Source organism: Micropterus dolomieu, linkage group LG04 (genome assembly GCF_021292245.1).
Source record: "Micropterus dolomieu isolate WLL.071019.BEF.003 ecotype Adirondacks linkage group LG04, ASM2129224v1, whole genome shotgun sequence".
NCBI classification, from domain to species: Eukaryota; Metazoa; Chordata; class Actinopteri; order Centrarchiformes; family Centrarchidae; genus Micropterus; species Micropterus dolomieu.
The window spans coordinates 27,121,516-27,146,203 of NC_060153.1; the positions used below are offsets into that span (position 1 = coordinate 27,121,516).

Here is a 24,688-nt window from a genome sequence, read left to right on the forward strand (position 1 = left end):
TTCCTTTGTCGCATTTTTCATGTGCAGATCCGTGGCCTCTGAAAGTCCTTATGTTAAGTGTCGAGGAGCTGGCACCCCTGCAAGAGAGTATTTGAAATAATAAATAAATAAAAACATTTTATTAGCTCAATAAGCACACTGCAGTGTAAGGAACATGAAATGGCATGTGATCCGTGAAAACAGATGCTTTCACTTATATTGCCATCCTCGTCCTCTGTGGCCGAAGAAATTGTTTTGTCCAGGAGGGGGCAATACTGGCAAACATAAGACAGTCCAAGAAATCATTTGAGCCACTTGTAATCATTTTAGACCTCATAAATACTACATCAAATACTTAATTAAAACCAGTTAGGTATTTGGCGCTATAAAAAGGGGGTTTCATGTCATGATTGACAGCCCTGCTCGCGGGTGAGTCAACCAGGTGTATGCAAAATGGCATCACCCCTATCCAGAATATTTTGTTTTAATTTCTGGAAACATGTCGTCTATCTTTATAAACAGTCACTGGTTCAGCATGAGGCATTTAGACTGGTTACAGCAACCAAAACAGTGTAAATAAAATTATATCAGCAATTAACAATGAGCATCTCACCTATTTGACACATAAAGAAGTGTACTAGTCACAGGGAGAACTGCTACATGCCAAAACTTTTATATTGTTCTCTGTGGCTCTGGAGGAAGTTTGTCATGCCTCAGAAATCCCTCTTATGATGACCCTTCGTGACGACAAACAAAAAAATGCGTTACAAACTTGGAATGTGGAGTTTAAAAGATGAGGGTGTTTCACAGCCTCTCAGGGTGTAGCAAAAATAAGCAAAGTTGCATTGTAGGAGTTATTCAGGACCTTGACCCAAACTAGTGATTACAGCATCTCTATACAGAAGGCATTTCAGCCACATTTTTCGTCGTCTATCTCAAGCATCTGAACAGATACGCTTCAGTTTGAATCAATGCCGCTGTCAACACAGACCACGAAACGCTTGCATTTGCTCCTCACACGCCTCTGCTGCTTTGATATTGGTCATTCTTAATAGTAGTGCAAATTGCTTTGGTTCCCCTTCAACTGTATATTAATGTAGGTCTAGTTAATTTAAAAAGTGTCTCATGTATCATATAAAACTGTCTCATTGTCTAATTGGGAATCCCTTAATCCGGCAGTCTTAATTGATGAACAATTGCATGTTCTGCGCTCTCTGCATTGTGAAGGACAAAATTTGAAAAAAGACATATCAGATTTTCAGTCCATCTTGAGTGTGTGGAATCAGAAGCTACAAGAAGATACTGTAATGTTACTTGATGATGTCAGTGTGTGTGGTGTATTTAACATGTTGTGTCTTACTTAGGATGTGAAGGAAAACCCATCCATTGTTTAGTCCTCTGTGACTGCATACTGGACATTGGACTGTTCACTTTTGCCCTGAAGGTTTTATATTATTCATATTCACAATTTAACCGTAACGACAAGTTGGGGATTATGTTGTCTGCGTAAAACAAGAAGTGGAGAATGGTTCATCCTTTAGATCACTTCAGAGATAAAATCTAAGTAAATTAACAATTTCTGAAGGATTGTTATGACCTGGCTTGTTATATAGAGAGGTAACATTACTTATTGAATAACAGAATTGAGATGGAAATAACAAATCGGAATGTCCAGGTTAGTGATAATGTGATTTAATAGCAATGATGAAAGTTTGAACAATGGTAGAACAAAAGGAGGGCTTTTTGGGTGCTGACTGACTACAGTTATACAATACAACATAAGGAGGTCTTACACTGAGACATAGGTTTAGCATTTATCTCATTGGAACACAAACACCCACACCAAAAAGAGGACAGCACCCATAAGCTTACAAAAATGGCTATTACAAAGCAACAAGGCACAGGCTGGCATGAAAGAAAAGTAGTTAGCCTGCCTTCCTCACACAACATTCTCTCAGAAGACTAAATGAGTCCAAATGCTTGGGTTCACTAATAAAATGGCAGGTAAGTTACAAGGTTATAAAAAGTGCACACTCTACTATGACCTGAAGTTGCTGTTACGCAAACAGGCATCAGTCAAGGTAGCACACAGTGAAACACAAAATCAACACACTCAAGCAGGACAGACCATGTAACTCAACCTAGTAGCAAGGCCGATTGATGACTGGGTCACAGCTGCCCAGAGCTGTGTGCACACATACTATTTATACTGCAGCGGTGCTGATTGGAGTCTCTACCAACGCCAGTGAACTGCACCCATGAAGCTTTTGTCTGATTGCTTAGGCACATATTTTTGCTAAACTCTACACACTAATAACAAAACATTATACATCTCTTGCAAAAGCAAACAATTCTTGCAAAACTCTTCAAAAATTGTGTTTTTGCATCAACAAAGAACACACAAACGTCTTTGAATAAGCACACATAGCAGCAATCACGCACTGATTGTAAAAATGAAAAACACTTGTGGCTTTTGCCTTTTCTGTGTATAGGGCAAAACAGTTGGCAATATAGTTTTGTCATGCATGTAGTACGGTAAAACTCACATACACACAGGTGCCCAAATGTGTAAAGTATGGATGTGTGTTCCTCACTTGCGTTTTTGAAAGGGACTCTGTACAGCGGCTTCACCCAATGCAGAGACTCTGTTGATGTTGTGGAACATCGTGTTATCTTCCACTATGAGTGTGATGCAGTTTTTTGCAGTGACCATATTTATAATGTGGGTTTCCAGCTCTGGGGTAAACACTGAACCTGTTCAATTCTGTGAAAAACATGTGATTTTACAGTAGTGACAGAACATTGTCATTGCAGTGCATATTGCTGAACCAGTATCAGTGTTGTACAGCGCTTACAGTTACTTACCACTTCTCATTTCAAAATAACTAGATGATCCCTGCAGCTGTATAGCGGCTCAGATTTCATGGAATCCGTTGTCTAGCCTCCCTCAAGCTAAACCCATGGTTGGTAACCATGGTCAACCACAGTCGCTCAGTTATATTCCTGACACCCCTTCCTCTTCCTGGTCCTCTCCTTCTCCCCCATCCTACTTGATCTCGCCCTCTCCTCCTCTTTCTTCTCCACCTCCTGGTCCATGTCTTCCTCTAATCCTCAACCCTCTACAGCCTCCATTGTAAGCCAAACCAAATGTTTACCTGTAGGCCGATTTATGTGTAGTGCTCAAGCTCTGATTGGTATGTAAACTAAAATTCATTGTAGAATGCCAGTTGGCATTTTTGTTTTGATAGAAGTGTGTTATTGAATTGCAAACTGAGTGTAAAACAGAGAATGTGCATTCAGTTTTGCACACTTGGTAAGTGTTACTGCCCCAGCACACGACAACGTGCAGAAAATTGCACTAGCTACCAGAGACTGGTAGAACGTCCCTAGCTTAGCTTACTGCAGACAATTAAGCTGTGAAGGTTGTGTTCTCGACCTTGGTCAAGTTGGACCTCAGTAACTAAGTAACTAAATTGAGATACTTTTACTTTAAACACCTCCATTGCATTTTTTTCATAACTTGACAACCACCTCGCTGGTGTCTTCTCCTCTCAGCATGCCAGTCCAGGCAGTGTGCTTGTTCAGTGGCATGCCAATGGACATGCAAATACAGTAAGATGAATGCACTGATGTTATTATAAATGTCTCATGCCACCACATCACAAAATGAAAGTGTAATACACAAAATAATTATGCATCGCCATCTGACATTTTGATGAAATGGAAGTCTAATTTATATCTTTATATGATGCTGAAGTGTTCTTAATGAATAAGTGGATGAAAAAATTCCCTTCTTTAAAAGGGCCCTTTTAAATGCAAGGGCATATTACACTAATATTTAGCATGCCACATCACAATAGAGCTTTAACACAGTAGGTCAAACAGATGGAATTTTTAAGTGAATTACACAGTTGATGTAAGTAAGAGGGGATCATATGGGGTCTTTATTATCTGATTGCTGGCAGTAATTGCATAATGTTCATATGGAAGACTATGGCATGGATAATGACTGACCACAGGTTGTGTGTTAAAGTACGGTGGAAGTATGTGTGGCAAAGAATTTTACATTTTACCTCTCTGAGGAGTGGTGTCAGTGTACATGGAGCTGCTCCCACACAGCAGTAGGGCCAAACTGAGATCTCACCACCTACATGTTTGAGTGGGTGGGGAGTTTCTAGATAGACAGACAGATGAAAACACACACAGATTGAGGGAGGGTGGGCGTGTTTTGCTATAGTCGTGGGGTCCAAAAATCAGGAGCCCACTCTACTAGTGGGGTCTGGGGGGACCGAAATGCTGAACCCCACAACTTTATAGGGCTGTTTGAAGGGTTAAGTCTTGGTTATAGGGTTAGGTTAGAATTAGGTTAGGGTTAGGCACTTAGTTGTGATGGTTAATGTTAGTTTAAGGGGCTAGGAAATGCATTTTTCCAATGACAGGTCCCCGCGAAGTGACACACAGTGTATGTGTGTGGGCTGAAGATTACATCTTCCACACTAAAAGTACCAAATCTGGTAAAAGTTATTTCCCTTTTTGAGAAGAAAAGTTTTCTTCACTGATGAGTCAGAGACCAAAAAGGACTACATGGTAAATGAAAAGTGTCTACTTTTATGTAATGTTGTTATCCAAAGTACTTTACAGTTAGCTTCTCACTCATCCAATGCAAGGTACCTAGACCTATAGTCTAATGTCATGTGCACAACACACTAATTGTTGGATAAAAGGAAACCAAAAGTCTGTTGCTCCATTGGAGGGTGAATGACTGACAGAAATGGACTAGTGCCCCCTTGCAGACATTGGATTCCCTGACCAGTGGATCAAAGTGGGTGACAGGAGTCCGTTTTTGGGCTTACACAAAATAAAACAATTATATAGCTTATTTTCCACAAAAACTTTAAAAAGTTTAATTATTGTTTAACACATTCTCTCTAAAATGTGTTATCAGGGGTTTTGCCGCTCATGATCACATTAATACTTGACACTCACTATTGGTGGACTTCAGTAAGCATAAGAACCAAGTTTTGCATTTTGGCCAAAACTCTTGTCTGCTGTTGAGTCACAAAAGCAGGATACCTGGTTTCCATGTTGTTTTGGTGGTTCTGTCCAGTCGACTGATTATGTCAACAATTTAGCTTAGTAGTTTAGCTGAGCAAGTTGTTTATGTGGCATGAGAGCCAGCTAATACGGATCAGAAACTTTTATTGTATCTGTTGTACAATGCAAAGTTAACATGTGACCCATTTTACTTTTACCTGTCGAAATGTTACTATGAAATTTGTAGTCAATAAGTCCATTTCCAATATATAATCTACACAACACAAATGAGAAGTGACATAATGTGCAAGCTATTGTAAAATATGTTTTAGAAAATGTCTTAGAAAATAATAACCTGCTTTGTTGGTGACAAATGTGCATTTTGTTTCTATTTCTATACATTTCTATAAGGTCATTGCCCATATGTCTACATGTTTGTGTCATTAAATTGACATAGATATGAAGGTTAGAAATGGAATATTCCCTGTCTAACATTAGCACCTGCTGTTTGCCTCTGAGCCCCCGAAAAAGAACCAGAAATAGGGTCACAGAGCAGATTGGGCTCAAGAATTAAGGAGACAAAGACAAGTGTAGGATGTATGAAAGAGTGCAGGACTGATAGCTAACAAGGAATCAGAATGAGAAAACACCCATTGATATACACATATGATTGTGAGCTAAAGTAGTTAATTTATTTAACTGTATAAACATACTTTACTGCTATGAATTAACTTTTGGTAAAAAAAAAAAAGAATTTACCTAAAGGTATTTCTGCTTTCCTCAGTAAGTAAACACTGATCAGCATAACATTATGACCACTAATAGGTGAAGTGAATAACACTGATTATCTCATTACCATGGCACCTGTCAGTGGGTGGGATATATTAGGCAGCAGGTGAATATTTGTTCTCAAAGTTTATGTGTGAGAAGCAGGAAATATTGGTAAGCATAAAGATTTAAACGACTTTGACAAGGGCCAAATTGTGATGGCTAGATGACTGGGTCAGAGCATCTCCAAAACTGCAGCTCTTGCTGGATGGGCCTGATCTGCAGTGGTCAGTACCTATCAAAAGTGGTCCAAGGAAGGAAAAGCTCTGAGCCGGTGACAGGGTCTTGGGCAGCCAAGGCTTACTGATGCACATGGGGAGGGAACGCTGGTTCGTGTGGTCCAATCCAACAGATGCGCCAGTGAAGGTCAAATAGCTGAAAACGTTAATGCTGGTTCTAATAAAAAGGTGTCAGAACACACATCACACGCATCACAGTTCATAGCGTATGGGGCTGCATAGCCGCAGACCAGTCAGGGTGACCATGCTGAACCCTGTCCACAGCTGAAAGCATCTAGAATGGGCAAGTAAGCATCACAACTAGACCACGGAGCATTGGAAGAAGGTGGCCTGGTGCGATGAATCACATTTTTCTTTTACATCACGTAAATGGCCGGGTGCGCGTGCATCACTTACCTGGGGAACACATGGCACCAGGATGCACTCATCATAAGAAGGCAAGCTTGCAGAGGCCAATGTTATGCTGGAAAAGCTTGGATCCTGCTATTCATGTGGATGTTACTTTGACACGTACCACCTACATAAGCATTGTTGCAGACCATGTACACCCTTAAATGGAAACAGTACTTTCTGATAGCAGTGTCCTTTCAGCAGGATAATGTGTCCTGCCACAAAGCAAAAATGCTTCAGGAATGGTTTGATTTGAACACAACAACGAGTTCAAGGTGTTGACTTTGCCTCCAAATTCCCCAGATCGTAATCCAATGGAGCATCTGTGGCCTGTGCTGGATAAACAAGTCAGATCTATGGAGGCCCCACCTTGCAACTTACAGTACTTAAAGGATCTGCTGCTAACGTCATGGTGCCAGATACCACAGCACATCTTCAGAGGTCTAGATGAGTCCATGCCTCGACGGATCAGGGCTGTTTTGGCTGCAAAGGGGGGACCTACACAATATTAGGCAGGTGGTCATAACGTTGGCTGATCGATTTTCTAAAATGTGTTATTTTAAAAGGTATGGTGTTCTGCATACAAATACAAATGAGATGCCATGGTAAAAGTATATTAGCAAATAACATATTGAGTAAATGTTCTTTTCAGGTCACGTCAGCTTAGAAATTCAATAGATTTTCAAACAACAATCTTTTTGTAGGAAAAACAAATTGCTTGTCAAACATCTAATCTCATGTATTGTAGTTCATAGATCATGATTATTGTAAATATCTAAGAAGAACATTTGATTAAGTCTTTCCAAAAGAACCTAAGTAGGAAGGTAATGGAACGAACACCTACAACACTGAGAGAGAAATGAGAACACACTTAAATGCAAAGGCGTTGTGGAGAGAAATGAGTAGGATTTCTGGCGATGGGAATGCCAGGCCAAATGATGGGGGAGATTCAGGCAACAATACACGGTTATCCTCACATGAGCTCAAAGCACAGCACATGAAGAATGATTGACATTGTTAATATAAAAATGTAGAAACAACACAATATCTGTTCAGAAAATCTGAAATGTATTCAAGTATGAGTGCTCCCAGAATGCATCATTATTAGAATTAGGGATAATGATGTGGAAGTAGATGAGGACGGCTCAACATTTTGGTTGAGAAAGTTCTTCTTTATGAAGGAGATAAAGTTAGTAGAATGAGGGTTGTGAGGCAGAGCAAATGTTAGGTCACAACAGTTTCAATTATGATTCAAAACAAATTTATTTCGTGTTAAGGCCGTCGAATGACAGAGTCAGACAACAAAAAAAAATTTGAGCATGGTTCATTTTTGAGCATTAGGAAAGTACAGTATAAGGAACTGTGGGATGACCCACCCACTGTGCCTGGTGGACTGTCTGGCTGCCATTTGACATTACCCTTAAGGCATATTCACACTATTGTAAACCAACAAAAAGGATGCTGAAATAACTAAATCATGATGCAGATTTGTAAAAAGTCTGGTTTTGACTGAACTCAGCTTTCACCAGAGATTTCTTTCCAGTCGCTCTTCTTTTACCCACCAGTCAGCCATCAACATGGACGAAGAGAGACTAATTACAATAAATTGTAACACTTGGATCTCAGCAGTTCCACAGCTCGCTGCTGCAGACAGGCTGGGAAGTGAGAGTTAAGATAAATCCATTTTTTAATGCAAAAAGTTGGACAAGTAAACTCGGAGATCTCCTTGTGCCGGTAAATGGCTCTGGATCAGAACAGAATCCAGTGTGAATATTGTTCGATTACATGAAAAAAAGTCAATTTGCTTTCTGTGTCAACATACCATAATAATAAGAGGCTGATTAAGAACAAATGTTTTTAGTAAAGGCCTTCAGTAAATAAGAATATTGATTAGTGCAACTTTCAGTAAATCAGTGACATCATGGAGTCCTGGAGTACAGCTGCACATGACTGCAGCAAACCACTGTAGGTCAGAAAAGATTGTCAGGGTGTGGTATGCTACTCTTGACGATATTAAAAGTAAAGTATATATGTGCTTAAAGAGGATCATGCAGCACTGATTCTTGAGATTTTGGCAAAAACATGTCCCACTAAGAAAACTGCTAATTCCATTGAAAATTAATAACATTTTCTTATTTAAAACAACCAGGGTTGATCATCTAAGGGTCTTCTGCACAATTATTTCACATATATTTTCATATATAGTTGTTTTAAAAATGATAAATAGTATGATTTTTTGACAGTCCAGTACCCACAAAATCCATTGTCCTTAAACAAGAGATTTCATTTCAATTTGATAAAATTGATAAAACTAATATACATTTTTTTTTAATGTATATTAGTATATAGGCCTGTTGAAAGAGTAATGTGAAAAACTCCTTAAACCTAAAAGCAGTGAATTATCAACATTTACTCTTATATTTTGATTGCTCAAAATGTTAAGTTTTTGTCAACACCGTCAGATATTCACTAAAGAGCAATAAAATCAGGCAACTACATGATCAACTATATTCACGAGGACCCCCTTTCCACCCTCCACATGTTCAAAATGCAATGGTCAGACAAGCTTCTGTAATTTGCAATTTTTTAAATATGTTTTGTTAACATATTTACTGATGTTACTAATGTCACAACCATAATGTGTCAACACCGTCTCTTTAGTATGGAAAGTACTATTTGAAATTATAACATAAATACATGCATTTTTTGTAGAGGCCAGAGGTAGCTAGCAACAGAGAAAAAACAAGATGGCTCCCAGATACCATCGTGCATTTCATGTTAATAAGTGTGTTTTTGTCACCACCGTCAGACGTCAACACCGCCAGGTATTATGTCAGATGGTGGTAACACATAGTTTGACTGTGTTGACAAAAACATCTAAATCATTCTCAAAGGAGGCTTAAATACTATTTGTTATCATTATGTAATGTTTCATTAACCTCCATTTGTAATATACATCATTTCCCTTTTGTTTCTTCAACACATATTGTAGTTATACAGTTTTCTGTAGTTATTTAGTTTTCTTACTATATGTATCCCCAATGTTTAAAAATATAAATTCTTCTTCTCAAGAAATCTCTCCTAATACACCAAATAAAACTGTTAAAACAATTAAATTCATGGTCACTTTGAAATTGAAAATGTATTTTTTATGCCCCAAATTGTTATTTGGTATACTTGATGAATGTTGCATGATGTATACGTTTTTACATGTGAAATAGTACAAAAAATGAACAAAAGTTAATATTTAACATTTAATATTCAGCATATATATGTACCTATGGTGTAGACACAATGACTTTAAAGCTCTAAATCATTATAAGACTAAATAAATAAGATTAGATGGACTTTTATTGTGTCTGACGGTGTTGACAAAAACTTGTAGTAAAGACAGGCAAAACAGATATTTTATTACAAAATCTAGCAATATTTTGGTGCAACCCAAAATATTGCTAGATTGGTGAGATCTTGTACGACAAACACAAAAGTTTAGATGTTATAATATTACATTTTATTTATTTTCGGCAACACTCGGGGAGGTTACTATTTTGTTAATTCTGAGATCACTGCATTTTCCACCGTGCACAGAAGTAACGGTCCCGGACTTTGCAGGTTTCCACGAAGACTTCTAAAATGTTACTGATCCGATGACAAGCATATTTGTCACTGTGCAGCGGTAATGACACATCGTTACTACTGCTTAATGTAGTGAAGGTTTTCCATAACATCATACTCAAACAGTGTTTCGCAGATCATATTGTTCCCAGAAAACCAACACAGGCCACTACTGATACATTTGTTTTGTAAAAAAAACAAAAAAACAAAGGGCAACACTAATCTAGTATCTATAGCTTTAGGTGTAGTGTACCAATGACTTGGGCCTATTGACGATTCATAACATTAGCAGAACAAGAATGGATCCTTTTATTTAATCACATGTAAATGTTTCAACGTATAAAATGCGTTTATAAAAATATAAAATAAGCAAACATTTTCTTTGCAATGTAAGCAGCCTTTCATCCATGTGTAATTTGAAGAGTTAAAGCACAGATTGAATGGTTGTTTATGCATATTCGATTATGCATAATACAGTATATTGCTGTTACCCATTTCCCCTGCATCAATATGAATCTTCGCACTGGCTGGACATGTGCCTTCCTGGTCACACAATAAGCCAAAACCAACCAAAATGGCCACTAAGAATATTTCACTTTCACCACTTTTACTTCTCTTTTAACACACATTTAACAAATTTTAGAGAAAGCTTAAACTCTGCCCAGCTGGTCCGTCACTAGCTCAACAGGAAGTAATTAATTAAGTATAAGTCTTGGAAGATGCTTTTATTAGTCAGTAAATCACAGTGGCAAATTAATTTGACATAATCTCAAAGAGATTTAAATATGTCAGTTAGTGGATCATTAAACTGCTTAATACACGAATCATCACAATACAGTACCTATGAGGCTGAATGTGTGGAAAACAATCACAACACATAGATTAGTCTGCAACAGGAAGTCAAATCTAGCTGTTGTGTTTTTGTACTATACATAAATTACATGATTATCACCAGTAAGGCTAGCAAAACCCGTACATCTATGTGTACAGGAAAACTACATCTCACAGATCCAATTTTGTTCTACGTTACAGTTCTCATCATTCCAGTCGCCATTCCCTGAGGCACGATGCCAGAATTCCACACAGTCCTGGTTCCTCCCGTCAAAGCTGTTGGGCTGGTTTTTACCCCAGTACCTGCAGGACAAGGAGAGACATTCACAATGAGAATAAAACCTATCCTTGGGTGAATGAAGTCAACATTGCCCAGAGTTTTTAGTTTAGGGGAGTTTAGTTTCTTACGCTGTGGTCAGTGGTGACCCATCTACCCATTTCCACTGCCCTTCTACTCCTTCATCAGTCAATCCAATCCAGACTTCTTTCTCACTTCCATACAAGCTATTAATGAAGGTCTAGGAGGGAAGACACATAAAACAATGGATGAAATTATATTAATAATGAAGTTGGCAACTAGCTGTCATTCTTTGCAGCACCTTTGACATTATACAATCATTATTACATTGTTAATATAAATTCATTTTGCATTTATCAAAATTAACACATACAGATATAGACAACTGTGCACAGATAAACAAACCATTTTATCTCTGCTTTTTATGATTGCCAGGTCGGCTCCTTTTTTTTGACAGAAATCTCTGCTCATGTTCCATGTTTTCTTGCTAACAGAAGTGAAGAAGCAGCTGTTTTGAAATTTCTTCCAGCCAGTGGGGCATGTCTTTCCTGAAAATGTAAGGTATTTATTAATAATATCCAAAAACTTTGACAAAAGTGTTTACAGGCACTGAGTAAGAGTACTTTTTAACATGTTGTTTGGCAGTTATCTGTGGTAAGAAAGGTTTGGATTTATTTTTATCAGAAGGCATGGCTAAAGGACCTTTCAGCTTTTTGCAGCATACATTTGACAAGAAGGCCACATGGATTTTCCAGGTAAGTTGAAATATGAAACATGTTTAATATAAGCTTTTTCTCAGGTTTCTTAACTCCTTCTGCTTACCTTGAATTGTTGTGTTCAGTATCTCAACTTTCCCCAGCAACAGGTCTCTCTCAGCAGTCAGGTTGTCGTTTTTCATCTTCAGCAGGTCTCTCTCCACTGTCACATTATTGCAACTACTTTCAAGCTCTCTTTTTTCCTGAACCAAGGAAGTGTAAGAAGCCTGCAACTCTTCGGACGTTTTTAAAATTAGGTTACAAGTGGCCTGCAGAGTGTCTTTTTCTATCGTCAGGTTTTGGTGACTGCTTGCTAGCCGGTCCTTCTCATTGGAAGAGAAGTTGTATCTGTCCTGCAAATGCTCTACCTTCTTAATCAAGGTGTTGTAATCCATCTGTAATTGCTCTTTTGATCTAGTTACATTGTTATATTTGTTATGAAAATCATCCCTTTCTTTGGTGACTGAGTTATAAGTGGCCTGTAACTCATTTTTCTGTTTGACCACTTGATCGTATTGTTTTTGTATCAAGTCTTTGGTGGTAGACAAGGCATTGTTATTAGTCTGCAACAGGTCTTTACTGGCTTTTAGCTGTTCATTCTCTTTTCTTAAAGCAACGTTACTGGCCTGTAACTGACTTTGGCTAAGTTGTAGACTGTTTTTTTCCTGAGTCAGTAAATCGTTATTGGCCTGTAGCGAGGTTGTTCTTCTATTTACGCCATCGTATCTGTCCTGTAACTGTTTACGGATGGTCTCAAGATTGTCTTTCTCTTTTCTCACTGTCTTCAGGTTCTCCTGTAGATCCTCTCTCTCCTTACTCACGGCTTTTAGGCTGGTCTGATGGTCTTGCTCAACTTTTCTGGCTGCCGGAGATGAGAGATATAAGTCAATCAGTAAATCAGTGATTTTACCATGACATACTATGAAGATATGACAGAGAAAACAAAGAGGTAGACTCACAGTGGATGCTCTGACTTATGACCACAGCCAGCAGGACAACACACAGCAGCCCAAGGCAAACTGTAGCAACCCGGAAAGGGCTGTTTCTCAATGCATACACTGAATGACAGCAAGAGTAGATACAATTAAAAGTAACATTCAGCAAAAAAGCTGGCTAGTTATGTAGAAATACACATAATTCATTATTATTTTGAAGGCCTTCAAACAACATATAACACATATCAACATAAATCACAAATATAATCTGCAAAAGCAGAAAACCTTATTTAACTAGTGGCTGTTTGGGTTGGGTGGTAAGGATACAATCTTATCTCAGTACAATCTTTATGGATAAAATCATTTAAATAATTAGAAAAAATAAGAGAAATAGAATTCATTAGAAATAAAATATTTAGAAAGAGGAATGAGGAATGCTACATTGCCATAAACCATTCCTGCTCAGCGATTTGCAACATTTGACCTAAGACAACCAAAAGTATTAACGGGATGTACTGTATACCTCAGAATAAACTCGCACAAGCAGTTGTGAATTTTGATTTATTGATATATATTGTCATGTAGAAGTAGCTATAACTTAGCTTAGCTTCTTTTGTCTCATACTGCCAGTATTTTAACAACGTCCAGCCAAAATGTCCGGTCGAAACTGTCCTGTTGAATAAAACTGAATTAAAGCTGTAATAATTGATTTTGTGGGGCCTTGTGGGAGCAGCAGAACAAACTGTAGAAACAGCATTGACTGGTTAAACTCACAAGGTTGTTGTGGCAAATGCTAGCAAATAGTTGCATTTTATGAATTGGACAGAAATGGAGGAACATTAGCATTTATTTGGAGCTGTGCTTTTGGATTATGTTAATCCAATGTTCACTCTTTTTTTAGCCCTGATTTGGTTTCCACCAGCTCCTGAGCAAAATATCTGACTCTATCACAGCTTACAGTTCCACTGTTTTAATCAGATCGTGGCCAACTTTGTCTGCTGTATGGTGCTGAACAAGTAGTGTACAGTTGGTTTATCAGAGCTTTTTAGCTTAAAACTACCTACTTGCTATTACTGCCAGAAACATGACTGATGTTACTCTGTATCGGCTGAATAAATAGGCAATGGTTGTTGCATGCATGTTTACAGCTTATTCTGCTCCCCCAAAAAAGTGTCCCAAAAGTGGGTTTTTAGGTAAATACGTTATTTTTCTATCAAGTGTATGGTATGAAAAATACTGTCATTTTTAATTTAAGAATTTCTGTTTGTGAGAGCAGTGAGACTAAAACAGAACTGAGACAAACTGACGGTTGCAAATACAGCCTATTGCCTCATGGTATATATTGTCACATCAGCCAACCCTTTGTGGAATGAAGGTCTTATTTTCATACCTGAATACCGAATCTTGCTGCCATCCATTAAAAGTTGCTTATAGCCAATATTACTGTCCATTTCCATGTTTGTCACTGTAGAGCCACGGTACTCGACAGACATCTTTGCATCTATTTCATGAGCTGGCGTCTTACCAGAAAAAAAAACAAAAACATTAATATCAGCTTTTGAAATAGCTGTGGAGTTTTTCAAAAATATTACTGGAAAATTTGTCCTCTTTTCAATGATTTCCTTTTCGTTTATGTTCTTTTAAGTGCCCTTCAGTAAGTTCCCATCTCAAAGATACTGTAGACCCTGTGTAATCTTTAGTGGATTGAAACATCAATTATCAAGGTGTCAAGCATGTTGTCAAGGTGCTGAAACAGCCTTGGTTTTAGCAAGTTTGTAGTGCAACACTGGATACTAACACCAGATTTAGACTTTCATGAATGTGAGATATAAACAAAGTCAACCTTACCTCAGCTTGTAGAGATGATAACAGTCAGCGAATTGGAAATATAAGAAATTATGTTTTGAATAATCTTGCAGATTGAAACCCACTGCCTGTAACTTGACCCTGCAAAAACATTCAACTTATGCTTCAATATATGCCACACTCCCGTTAAATCATTGGCTTCCTTCACACTTTTGGGCAGTGGAGCAGAAATTGAGGGTTGGTCAGTAGGCGGAGCGACAGCCTCCCTCCTTGCCAATTGCTAGTGAGTTAGGAACACTGTTGGTGAATTTGTAGTGTTGAGTTTTCAGTCCTAATCAAAAACACACTTTAAACCAGCCAAGATAAACTCATTAGTGAAATCAGTTTGTGTTTCTGCTGGAAATAAACACCTGCTTTCTCAAAGGTCATGAAGGCAAAGAGCATTACATAGAGGAGCAGCAATTTCCCAACATGAACCACATGTTCACATGAACGGATATGAGGAAGAACAGATTTGACAGAACACAAAAATGCTGAACATGCAGTTTTCATACCATGGAAAAAAATTGTGTCGATTGCTCAAGTTTTGGTCCGACATATTAGCTTGTCAATCGTTCAACAACTGTTGCTTATTCAGGTTCCTGTGTGAATATCACATGTGTAGACAGTAGAATGAATCACAACCCGTCCTGAACATACAGAGGGACAATGCTACTCAGCTGCCCCAAAGAATGTTGGTGTGCGAGCACTGCCTGGGCCTCCTCACCTCAACCCACAGAACACCCTGGACCACATGATGTGACCCCGACTCCTACTTACATTTATTGAGAAATTAAAAAGTTAAGAAATTAATTTCTAATTTTGAGACAATAGATTTGTTTGCACTCACATGAAAATATTGGTGAATCACCTGAGTCTTCCAGGTCACTGGAAGAGTTCTGTCAGGAACATTATGTAGGCCTATAGCCTATGTGCTGCTGTGTATGTTGTAAATAGATCTACTTACAGTAGATCTCTTAACGTTGACTGCCTCACTCCATTCACTGCATTGGCTCGCGTTCTTGTTAAAGTCTATGCCCGACTCATAGACTCACAAGCAAATCGAGACACTGTGGTTATTATAAGTAGGTGGCTATCTAGTTGGTTTAATGCACTTCACTTTACCTTCAGAATTTCTGAATTAGATTGTCTACTAACATTAGCTAGTTTCTAACTTTTGCCTTAAATCAACACAAAGGTCAATTTTTTGAGGTAAGACGGATTTGAATATTTTGCATTAGGCTACTTTGAAGAATGAAACATTAGCTATGACTGAAGGCATAGACCACGCAAAAATTTAACTTTGTCAGTTTTCTTACTTTGAAAATAGTCTCAAAGCAAGAAAAGTTATCCATATTCTATATATATGTTTGTCACTTCTGAATCAACAGAGAAGGCAGGAGTTCTTTTTTATCCAATCATTTAGGTATGGGGACTAGTACAGGATATATAATGTTAAAAGAGATGATATTTTCAGGAGTCCAAGCTGGAACCCAAACAGACACTGGAGACAGACAAAGAAAATTAAAGTAATGTATTGTAGAACAGGTAGGTTAATGAAAAGAAATGGGAGCTGGCTGGGGTTTTGAGTCCACAGTGTGACTTGAAGGAGTGAACTGGCAGGTTTGCTGGCTGGTGACTGGGGCTGATGCTTGGAAGTGAGATCCAGGGGAATTCCTGGCAGAGTGAGCTGGCAGGCAGAGGTGGTAAATCAGAAGACAAAGAATTACATTGTAAGTGGGCCTGGTAATCATACAAGGCGAGAAGAATTACTAGTTTCAAGCAAGTTATGATAAGACATCCTACATATAACTCAATGATCCAACAGGGACTGGATTTAAGCCTCTTACAGGGAAGTAGATTGGTTTTATGCCAGACAGGTGTGCAGATTGGTGATTGCGGGGAGGTAAGGGGAAAAGCGCCAACCAAGGAGAGCCTGAGGTTGCCCCCCACAGCCACTAATTGAGAGGGGAGACAGGGAGAGGACACAGATACACAGGCAAAACACACCAAGCATGCACCCACAGGCAAAAACATGTCCATGCCTTTAATGTTAGTCATTCACAGGCCTAGATGCTGTATGGTAGTAACACATCTGCCTACCTATTTGGCATGTTGATAGTGTATTTGGTTCTGATACAGAATTATCTGGGTCTGTGTGAAATTATGGTCTGCTGTTGTTGTGTGTGGGGATCTGATTTGCTGGCAGTTTTGACTACAAAAATTGTTGTGGTACGTGCCCCATGAGCTGGTGCAAAAGATTTGAATTATCATCATCCACAGACTGCAGACATTAAACAAGCAAGATACTGTAATTGTACTTCAGTTCACTGAACCAGTACTGGGCATCCTTTATGCCCTGGAGAAACAGGCACTAACAGTGTCTTGACAAGGCTGGGCTCAACTGTTACACTCTTCTTTTATCTCATCCGAGCAGCTGTGTGTTTTCAAGATCAGCTGATATCTCAAGAAGAGCCTCTGAGAGAGAATTGTGAACACACAGGAATAACCACTCCATACAGAAAGCGCTGTTCACCCTGAGATAAACACTGTTTGGTTAATTTGAATGTTTCACTGATCAGTAAAGGCTCTAAATAGAAAGCCTCCAGGCCGGCTTTATTACTATGAGCAAAGCCGTGCAAATGTGAGAATTGCTTTTAAAGTATTCACTTCTTTAACAGGGCTCTCCACTAATTTTGAATATGAAGTTAATTTTACCCATCATGAAGATTACTGTACTCCTCAGCTTGTGGAAACAGTTGTGTAACGGTTTCTATGGTTCTGGCCTGTGTTACTGTACTAACAACAGGGTTTGAAGGAAGTGAGCATTAACTCACACAAAGATATATATATAATAGATATCAAATATTTTAAAATTTTGATTTCATGTACATAATTCCAGTAATTGAGATGTGAGAAACATGTTACACAGATTGTTTTTTTCTCAAAAGAAATACTTTTTTTAAATGTTTTATCACATGTCCTTTGTGGAGGACATCGGGTCTCAATTGACACAAAAAATACATTAAAAGCCATAAATCTGGCATTGATAAGAACTCATTTGCTATGCATTTCTATTACATGTGTCTAATTTAAAACAATATAAACACATTTCATAATGGATAATTAATATTTAATTTTAAGAAACCTTTTTTTAACTAATAATATTACAACTTAAAACATATCCATCCATCCATCCATCCATCGTCAACCACTTATCCTGCGTACATTTTCACGGGGGCTGGAGCCAATCCCAGCTGACATCGGGCGAAAGGCGGGGTACACCCTGGACAGGTCGTCAGTCCATCGCAGGACTTAAAACATATTACAACTTAAAAAATATTACTACCTAAAAAATATTACTACTTAAAAAAACATTTTGCTCAATGGGTGAAGATCTGAAACTAAGGATGAGTCAGTACACGGACAAACAGACAATGTGATAAACACATCATGCACGGTACATCAGAAGGCAATTCTTGGTCTTTGAGACACAAAGACACATGTTGCATCTGCAAATACTGCCTGCATCAATCAGTGCTCTATTCCTTAAAAATATGGCGTCCACCGTCCCTTACAAAGGACATGGACTTAAGAGTGCATTTTAAAAGGCTTAAATTTAACATACACCTCTTAAATCTTAGTAATAAATAAAGTTCAGGCTTTCATACATAAAAAACAAAAGTATTATCAACAATACAGACCTGATATTTGTATAAATTTGATCAATTGCCTCTCATAACATTTGCTATGTTGGCCACACCCTTATTTGTCTGACATCACTAGAAAGCCCAGGATGCACTCTACACAGTACATTAGGACTCAAACAAGTTACATGCATTGTGTTTGAAAAATAGTCCTCAGCGCAATGTCTCCCACAGAGGACAAATTTGATTTGCTGGGGGCGGCTGAGAGGTCTAAAGAGAGACCTCTGCTGCTTTGAGTTCCCCAACTTTATAGAAATGCAATGCTATATACAATCTTTATTTAGTCAGGTGAAGTCATTGAGATGAAGATCTCTTTTTTTACAAGAGAGACGAGAGTACAGCACATAGAAAAACAACAAACATAGCCAGGCATAACAAAAGCAGACAAATACATTGCTGAAGTACCCCTTTAATATCTGCCATACACATATACTGTATATTGATATATTTCTTCATATTACATTGTGTCATATATGCTTATTGGGTTAGATTATGGGAAAGTGAATACCGAGCTTACATAATAACTGAAATATAATTAAAATTTACTCAAACGAAATGTGTTGCTTTTCTCACAAACCCACTGGACTTTGAGCTTTTGTTAGTACATATTTCAAATGAAACTTGCTCATACCTTGTATGGGTACCTTGTATACCTTGTATATACCTTGTATACCATACTTGTCCCCATACCTAATTAACCAAAAATAGAGTGTCTTTGCCTGAACCCTATGTTCGTGTTCTGATGTAGTAGCATCTCACAGCTTCCACAGCTACCAAGTAATGATTGATGTCTACACATCTACCAAGGAATGGATCATTTGAGCCTTTGCTGATCCACCACCTCTACAATTAAGCTTTAGGTAACTAAAACGACTTAGTTAAAGGTAAGAATAATTGTTGTCATGGTTAAAAGAAACCATAGTTGACTGTTGGTGGGGGAAAAAGGTTGCTTCTCCGGAAAGCATTTGAAAAACAGATTTCTGGTGCAGAGTCTTGAAAATTCACTTCAGTTTAGTCGTCCGCACTGTTGCTAAAATCAATGTTGTCCATTGGAAGTGATCTTGCCATTTTGCACATTGAGGCTGTAGTGGTGATGGCGGACCCTGTAGAAAATTTGTTCCAGTAAGGAACATCTCGCACCGGGTGTGACGTACCCATTGGTGACCCCCACGCAGCGGAAGCCCAGACGCTGGTAAAGCTGGTGAGCAGCGTGCGTGTACGCTGTGGTTCCCAGGACAACGGAGGAGTATCTGTGACTGACAGCAAACTCCAGAACCTTTCGTCCCAGTGCCACGCCGACTCCACAACGGCGACAGCAACGGTCAACGGACATCCGCAGCAACTCAACAGCACCTCCTGACTTGAGCAGGCCGCCTGCTGCTACGACACCTACTACTTTGCCTTCCAGCACTGCTACCCACAGACAGGAATCTGAGATGGAGTGCAAGGACATGAACATGATGAATAAAGGATGTGAAAATTGCATTGACAAACGAAAAATTAGTTAATTAGTTTAAATCAGTTTAAAACATAATTCATCCACGCTGGGAGAGGTTTCACAGTAACAAGAGTTGACCTCCATAATTAACCTGATCTTATTATTACAGTCACTCAAAGAAGATGCATAACATCGTTTTCAGTGGCGGATTAATTCACTGACTTTATTACACACGTCCTAGTGTCAAGGAAAACCTGTCCATCAATAAGTCTCTCAATAACTGAATGATGATGGTGCTAGATGTTTTTATTTTGGTTGGTCTAATAGACACAGACACTGCTTTGTAGCATCTGGACAGCAAGCTAGTAAGCTTGTGGATTTTATCAGCTATACGACTGCTTATTTTCTGGTCTGTTTTAATGTCTTTATTAATCATCCAATTCGTCAGATCCAATTTATTGTTTTTTTACTTACTATTTTCAAATATTTCTTAATGTCAGACATTAAATGGCTGTGTGCGACTGTGAAACACTACGGACATTAAAGGAAATGAGTCCAGGGCATTATCTTCCTGACCAAGTCTGTTCTCCCAATAAACCAAAGAAAAATCAAACTCAAGCCACCTTCTTCTTTTCAGCAGCAGGTATGGTATTATTTTCCCACGTCAATGTATTTCAAGACCATAAAAATGTGATAAAATAGATATATCATAAAAGTATTGTTAGAATACCAATACTAAGAAACATGATCTGAAACATGTATGTACAAACTGTTATTGGTGGCCCTGAAAATATGTTGCTTGTATGCTTTATTAAACATTTATAAGAACTTCTTCATTTTGGGCTCACACTGTACCGGAGGTCTGGTTGTGCAGGATTTGAAAACACTCACTTCCCTTTTGTTCAGAAAACTTATGAATTGCTATGATTAATCTGGAAAAAAAGTAGAATCATTACTCATTCCTATTTTCACTTTAAATCAGAAATGGCAGGAGCATTTAATTTTTCAGGAAATACTACACGTGGAATTTATATTATAATGTATACCTGAGGAGTTCATGTAAAACCCTTCAATGTCCCCCATGTCTCTGCTCATGGCGTGCTCCAGGTAACCATGGATCACACGTCTGCTGTAGAAATAGCGTCCGCATAGCACAATTGCAGGGAGGAGTCCTATCAGCCACCAACACGAGGTAATGACTAAACATACAACTGCCGGAGGAAAGATATGAACAGATGTGTGAATGTAAAGACAATATAAAGTTATTGTACTTTTAACCAGCGGTGGAAAGTAACTGAGTAAATTTATTAAAACACTGTACTTGAGTACGAGTTTTTATTTCATGCTATTTAATACTTCTACTTCAGATGGAAATACTGGGCTTTTTTACAACAATAAAATACACATTGCTAAATATTAAACCAGTGACACTCAACTTGTGTGGCTTTTTGTACTTACAAAAAAGCAGTGTCTAGTTGGGGCCCCACACTAATCATCTCAGATGGTGTCACTGAACAGTTAATTTTTTTCTTCCTTCCTACCCCATTAATCATCTCACAAGCCTTTGAAGGGGATTGATAACTACTTTTATTGATAACTACAGTACTTTTACTTTTGATACTACAATTTGCTGAAAATACTTACTAAGAAAGTAATTTCTTTAATTAAGCAGGATTTTGTTTCAAGGCCATTTACTTGAAATTGAGTCTTTTTACATTATTGTACTGGTACTTTGTTCAAGTTCCAGCACTACTTTTAACTTTCTCGATGGCTACAGAACAAAGTTGAGGCCTACAGAGTTCTTCACATTAGGAACACATGCGGACAAAACAAATGAACGCAAAAAACCTCATTGTAAAATAAATCACAGTAACACAAGACATAAAACACAAGAACTAATAAACCACAAAAGAAAGAAACTGCCTGTTTTTTAAGCAATCAACCAACTTTGACACAAAGAGTCTATAAAAATAATCTTTAGATGTGTCTTAGAAATAAAATACCGTCTCCTGGTCTTTCCAAAGTCTCACCTGTCATAGCAGTATAGAGCAGGAGACTCTCAGGGTGATGTATCAAGCCTCTGAAGGCGGTGTCTGGAACCATCTCCATCAGCCCTTCATAAAAGATTCTCTGTACCTCCGGTTTGTCTACTGGCTCAAACTCACGCACAGCTATAGTTTGAAGTCTATTTTCAGCTTTTAGACCTTTTTCATATTTTTGGACATCCCTTTTCTGTTGTTTTTCCTCCATTTGAAAATTAAAAAAAATAGGATACAGAAGATGCAAGTATACAACTGGTAACTAAGGTTCAACCGCTGACAACTTCTTTCAGCAACAATGCTTGCTTGTGTTGTCTGTCAAGTTTTTCTATACTATCTCTGTTTTGTAAATGAGGGCCCCTAAAGATAAGATCCCCAGCACATGTTTGGACGCCACTCACACCCTCTTATCACTTCCCATATGTGAAATGATCTCTGTGGAAGGGACACAAAGCAGGTGGCAGTTAATAGTTCTCAGGCAAGTTAACAAGAAACGCCTCTGATTTTACACATCAAAGTCAGTTTATATGTCTTGGGGAGTACAATGAAAAACGTTTTTCCTCTTAGACCTTTCTTGTTTTTTAATGTATCCAGACAGTCTTCCAGCACTCATTCATGGCTCAAGCCTTGAAATTGTCCAGACCAACAAATACTTGTTTGGAACGGTGTGTGGAACAGAATGAGATTTAGTGAAAATACAGATGTCATTGTGAAAAAGATTCATCAGCTTCTCTATTGACTATGGAACCTATACCTTTGGAGTAGATGAGGGAAAATTGATGTTTAAGTTTTATTGAAGGCATTTTTACTTTTTTACATATATTTGCTGGTTTACATCCCTTTGTCAAAACAACTGACCGCAAAGCATCGCCGCCTCTAAAAGTATTAAAAAACACAAAGATCCTTCTGAAAAAAGTCCTCAGAAAACCATTTAAGATTATCAATAACCCCACAAATGGAAGGGTGACTTTTATTAATCCTGGTACACAAGGATTTTTCTTCTTTATGTTTTCTTTAAAGTTAAAAGTAGTGTTCCACACTGTTCCGTGCAAATAATCTGCCTTTTTAGCACCTCCCAGCCAAACCATCCATCCATTTCACCTGAACCTGAACATATGGTTTAGGGAATTTTGTAATTCCACCACTTTACTGCAAATTACTTAAGAATTACGCAGGCAAATAGATTGAAGCAGCCTAAAGAACATACACAAGCACCAGCTGTTTATTTGTTAGCTTGAGGCTTAAGATTGAGCCACAAAGACACTGTGAATACAGTAGAACTACAAAGGGATTTAGCTCACGTAATGCAATCATTTTAACATAATTTTCACAGAAAGAATGTAGACTGCGCTCATGGCAGAAGGTGAGGGGCTGGAGGACGCAGGGAAACTGGTGGGGAGTGACTCACTTCTAGTCCGAGAACTCTCAAAAAGCCTGTTGAGAGCAAAACGAATCAGTGTATATCAGAACAAGACCAAGCATGCCAAATGTGACATGAGGGTGGGATCAGTTGGATTCTATATTTAACTGCGATGACGCCTTTTGGTTGTGATGCATGTGAAATGACAGTGACACAAATGTCTGGAAAGAGGCAGGAAAAAAAGGCTAGGAAACGAGTGAGAGACAAACATCGGAAGGGACGTCAAACTTTGACAACAGAAGCACTTTTCGAGGATCATTACCTGTAAGTATCTCAGTGTGATCATTCCTTCGGTCTGACAGGCACTTTCACGAAAAACTTAGGAGACGTTCCTGTCTCCTTTTCATGTAAATGGGTAACAGCACTGTCTGCTTTAGAAAGACCTTGTCAGCACGTCTTAATGAACCCTTTCCTACGCAGATAAAGCCAAAAAAAGATAATTATATAATTCAAGCAAAAACAATAAACACAAAGTCACACTAAAACTCTCTAATGAGACAAACCTGAAAGAGTTTTTTTTTTATTTGCTCAAAAAATACAGAAGCATAAACACAAATACACCCACACACACATTCTTCATCTTCATCATTCCCTTTTTACACACTAGAAGCACATGCTGCCTCCCACTTACACTTTTCCTATGATATGATTAGTATCATCTTAGCATCACAGTTATTGTAATTTATTTAACCCCCTTGATCTAAACTGCTCTCTCCTTAGCATTTATGCAAATACAACTACAATAAAAAGTACATTTAAAATGTATTGGTAGGGGAGACCGGGTATGGTTGTAACATGTGGAGAGTTGTAACAACACCAATTCCACCAAATAGAGATAAGATAGGAGTTATGTGATCATTTCAGTATTTACCTACTTCCTCCCCGATCAGGCATAGTGGTTATCAAGTCTGGAAAAAGGCATATTCAGAATATATAGAGAAAAAAATGATTTTGACGTAAGAAAGTACATTTTTTGAGACTATTTTTTGTTTAATATCTATACTATTGCAGATAGAATTGTTTGATTTATCTTAGATTGAAATCTAGTTTCTCAGGCAACATGTGATGCATTTTTTCCTTTTCTAATTTCAAACCACTATAGAAATACAGTTAGCTAAACATTGGCTGACAGGGGTGGGGTGGGTTGTAACACTTCTTAAAAAAGTGATACACAGTGTGTTACAGTGTGTTGTAGTGTTACAACCTACCTCGCTATTGGGGTAGGTTGTAACAAAGGAACACAATGCATTTGACATCAACTCACGAAGTCTGTGATATTCTTGTAGAGGATTGAATTGGTGCCATTTGTAGTGAACAAATGTGGGTATTTTGTGA

At 38.2% G+C, this 24,688-nt stretch overlaps 2 protein-coding genes and 1 long non-coding RNA gene across 3 annotated transcripts; all 3 read right to left on the minus strand.

Moving 5' to 3' along the window:
* Positions 1–9,958: 9,958 nt before the first annotated feature.
* On the minus strand, positions 9,959–15,087 carry LOC123970143 (CD209 antigen-like). Its single transcript, XM_046048035.1, has 7 exons — positions 14,753–15,087; positions 14,295–14,424; positions 12,929–13,027; positions 12,037–12,831; positions 11,620–11,762; positions 11,325–11,434; positions 9,959–11,219 (listed from the first exon to the last, which is right to left on the minus strand). Exons 2-7 carry the CDS (start codon positions 14,395–14,397, stop codon positions 11,081–11,083), a joined length of 1,389 nt encoding a protein of 462 aa, XP_045903991.1. The 5' UTR covers positions 14,398–14,424; positions 14,753–15,087; the 3' UTR covers positions 9,959–11,080.
* A 4,405-nt stretch (positions 15,088–19,492) lies between these two features.
* LOC123970447 (N-acetylaspartate synthetase-like) lies at positions 19,493–21,997 on the minus strand. The gene is made up of 3 exons (XM_046048492.1): positions 21,925–21,997; positions 20,941–21,066; positions 19,493–19,887 (listed from the first exon to the last, which is right to left on the minus strand). Exons 1-3 carry the CDS (start codon positions 21,995–21,997, stop codon positions 19,493–19,495), a joined length of 594 nt encoding a protein of 197 aa, XP_045904448.1.
* Positions 21,998–23,167: 1,170 nt separating this feature from the next.
* LOC123969220 lies at positions 23,168–24,264 on the minus strand. Its single transcript, XR_006824682.1, has 3 exons — positions 24,225–24,264; positions 23,616–23,765; positions 23,168–23,367 (listed from the first exon to the last, which is right to left on the minus strand). It is a non-coding gene; the product is annotated as an uncharacterized LOC123969220 (long non-coding RNA).
* Positions 24,265–24,688: the final 424 nt, after the last annotated feature.

Excerpts from the sequence above, each read along its gene's own strand:
- LOC123970447 (XM_046048492.1), bottom strand. The coding sequence starts at position 21,997 with ATGGTTCCAGACACCGCCTTCAGAGGCTTGATACATCACCCTGAGAGT. Across the intron at positions 21,067-21,924 it reads GCTCTATACTGCTATGACAG|GACTCCTCCCTGCAATTGTG; the intron begins GTGAGACTTTGG and ends GGTGGCTGATAG. Across the intron at positions 19,888-20,940 it reads GTTTTACATGAACTCCTCAG|ATTCCTGTCTGTGGGTAGCA; the intron begins GTATACATTATA and ends ACTCCATCTCAG.
- LOC123970143 (XM_046048035.1), bottom strand. The coding sequence starts at position 14,397 with ATGTCTGTCGAGTACCGTGGCTCTACAGTGACAAACATGGAAATGGAC. Across the intron at positions 12,832-12,928 it reads CATAAGTCAGAGCATCCACT|CCAGAAAAGTTGAGCAAGAC; the intron begins GTGAGTCTACCT and ends CATCTCCGGCAG. Across the intron at positions 11,220-11,324 it reads GGGTCACCACTGACCACAGC|GTACTGGGGTAAAAACCAGC; the intron begins GTAAGAAACTAA and ends CTTGTCCTGCAG.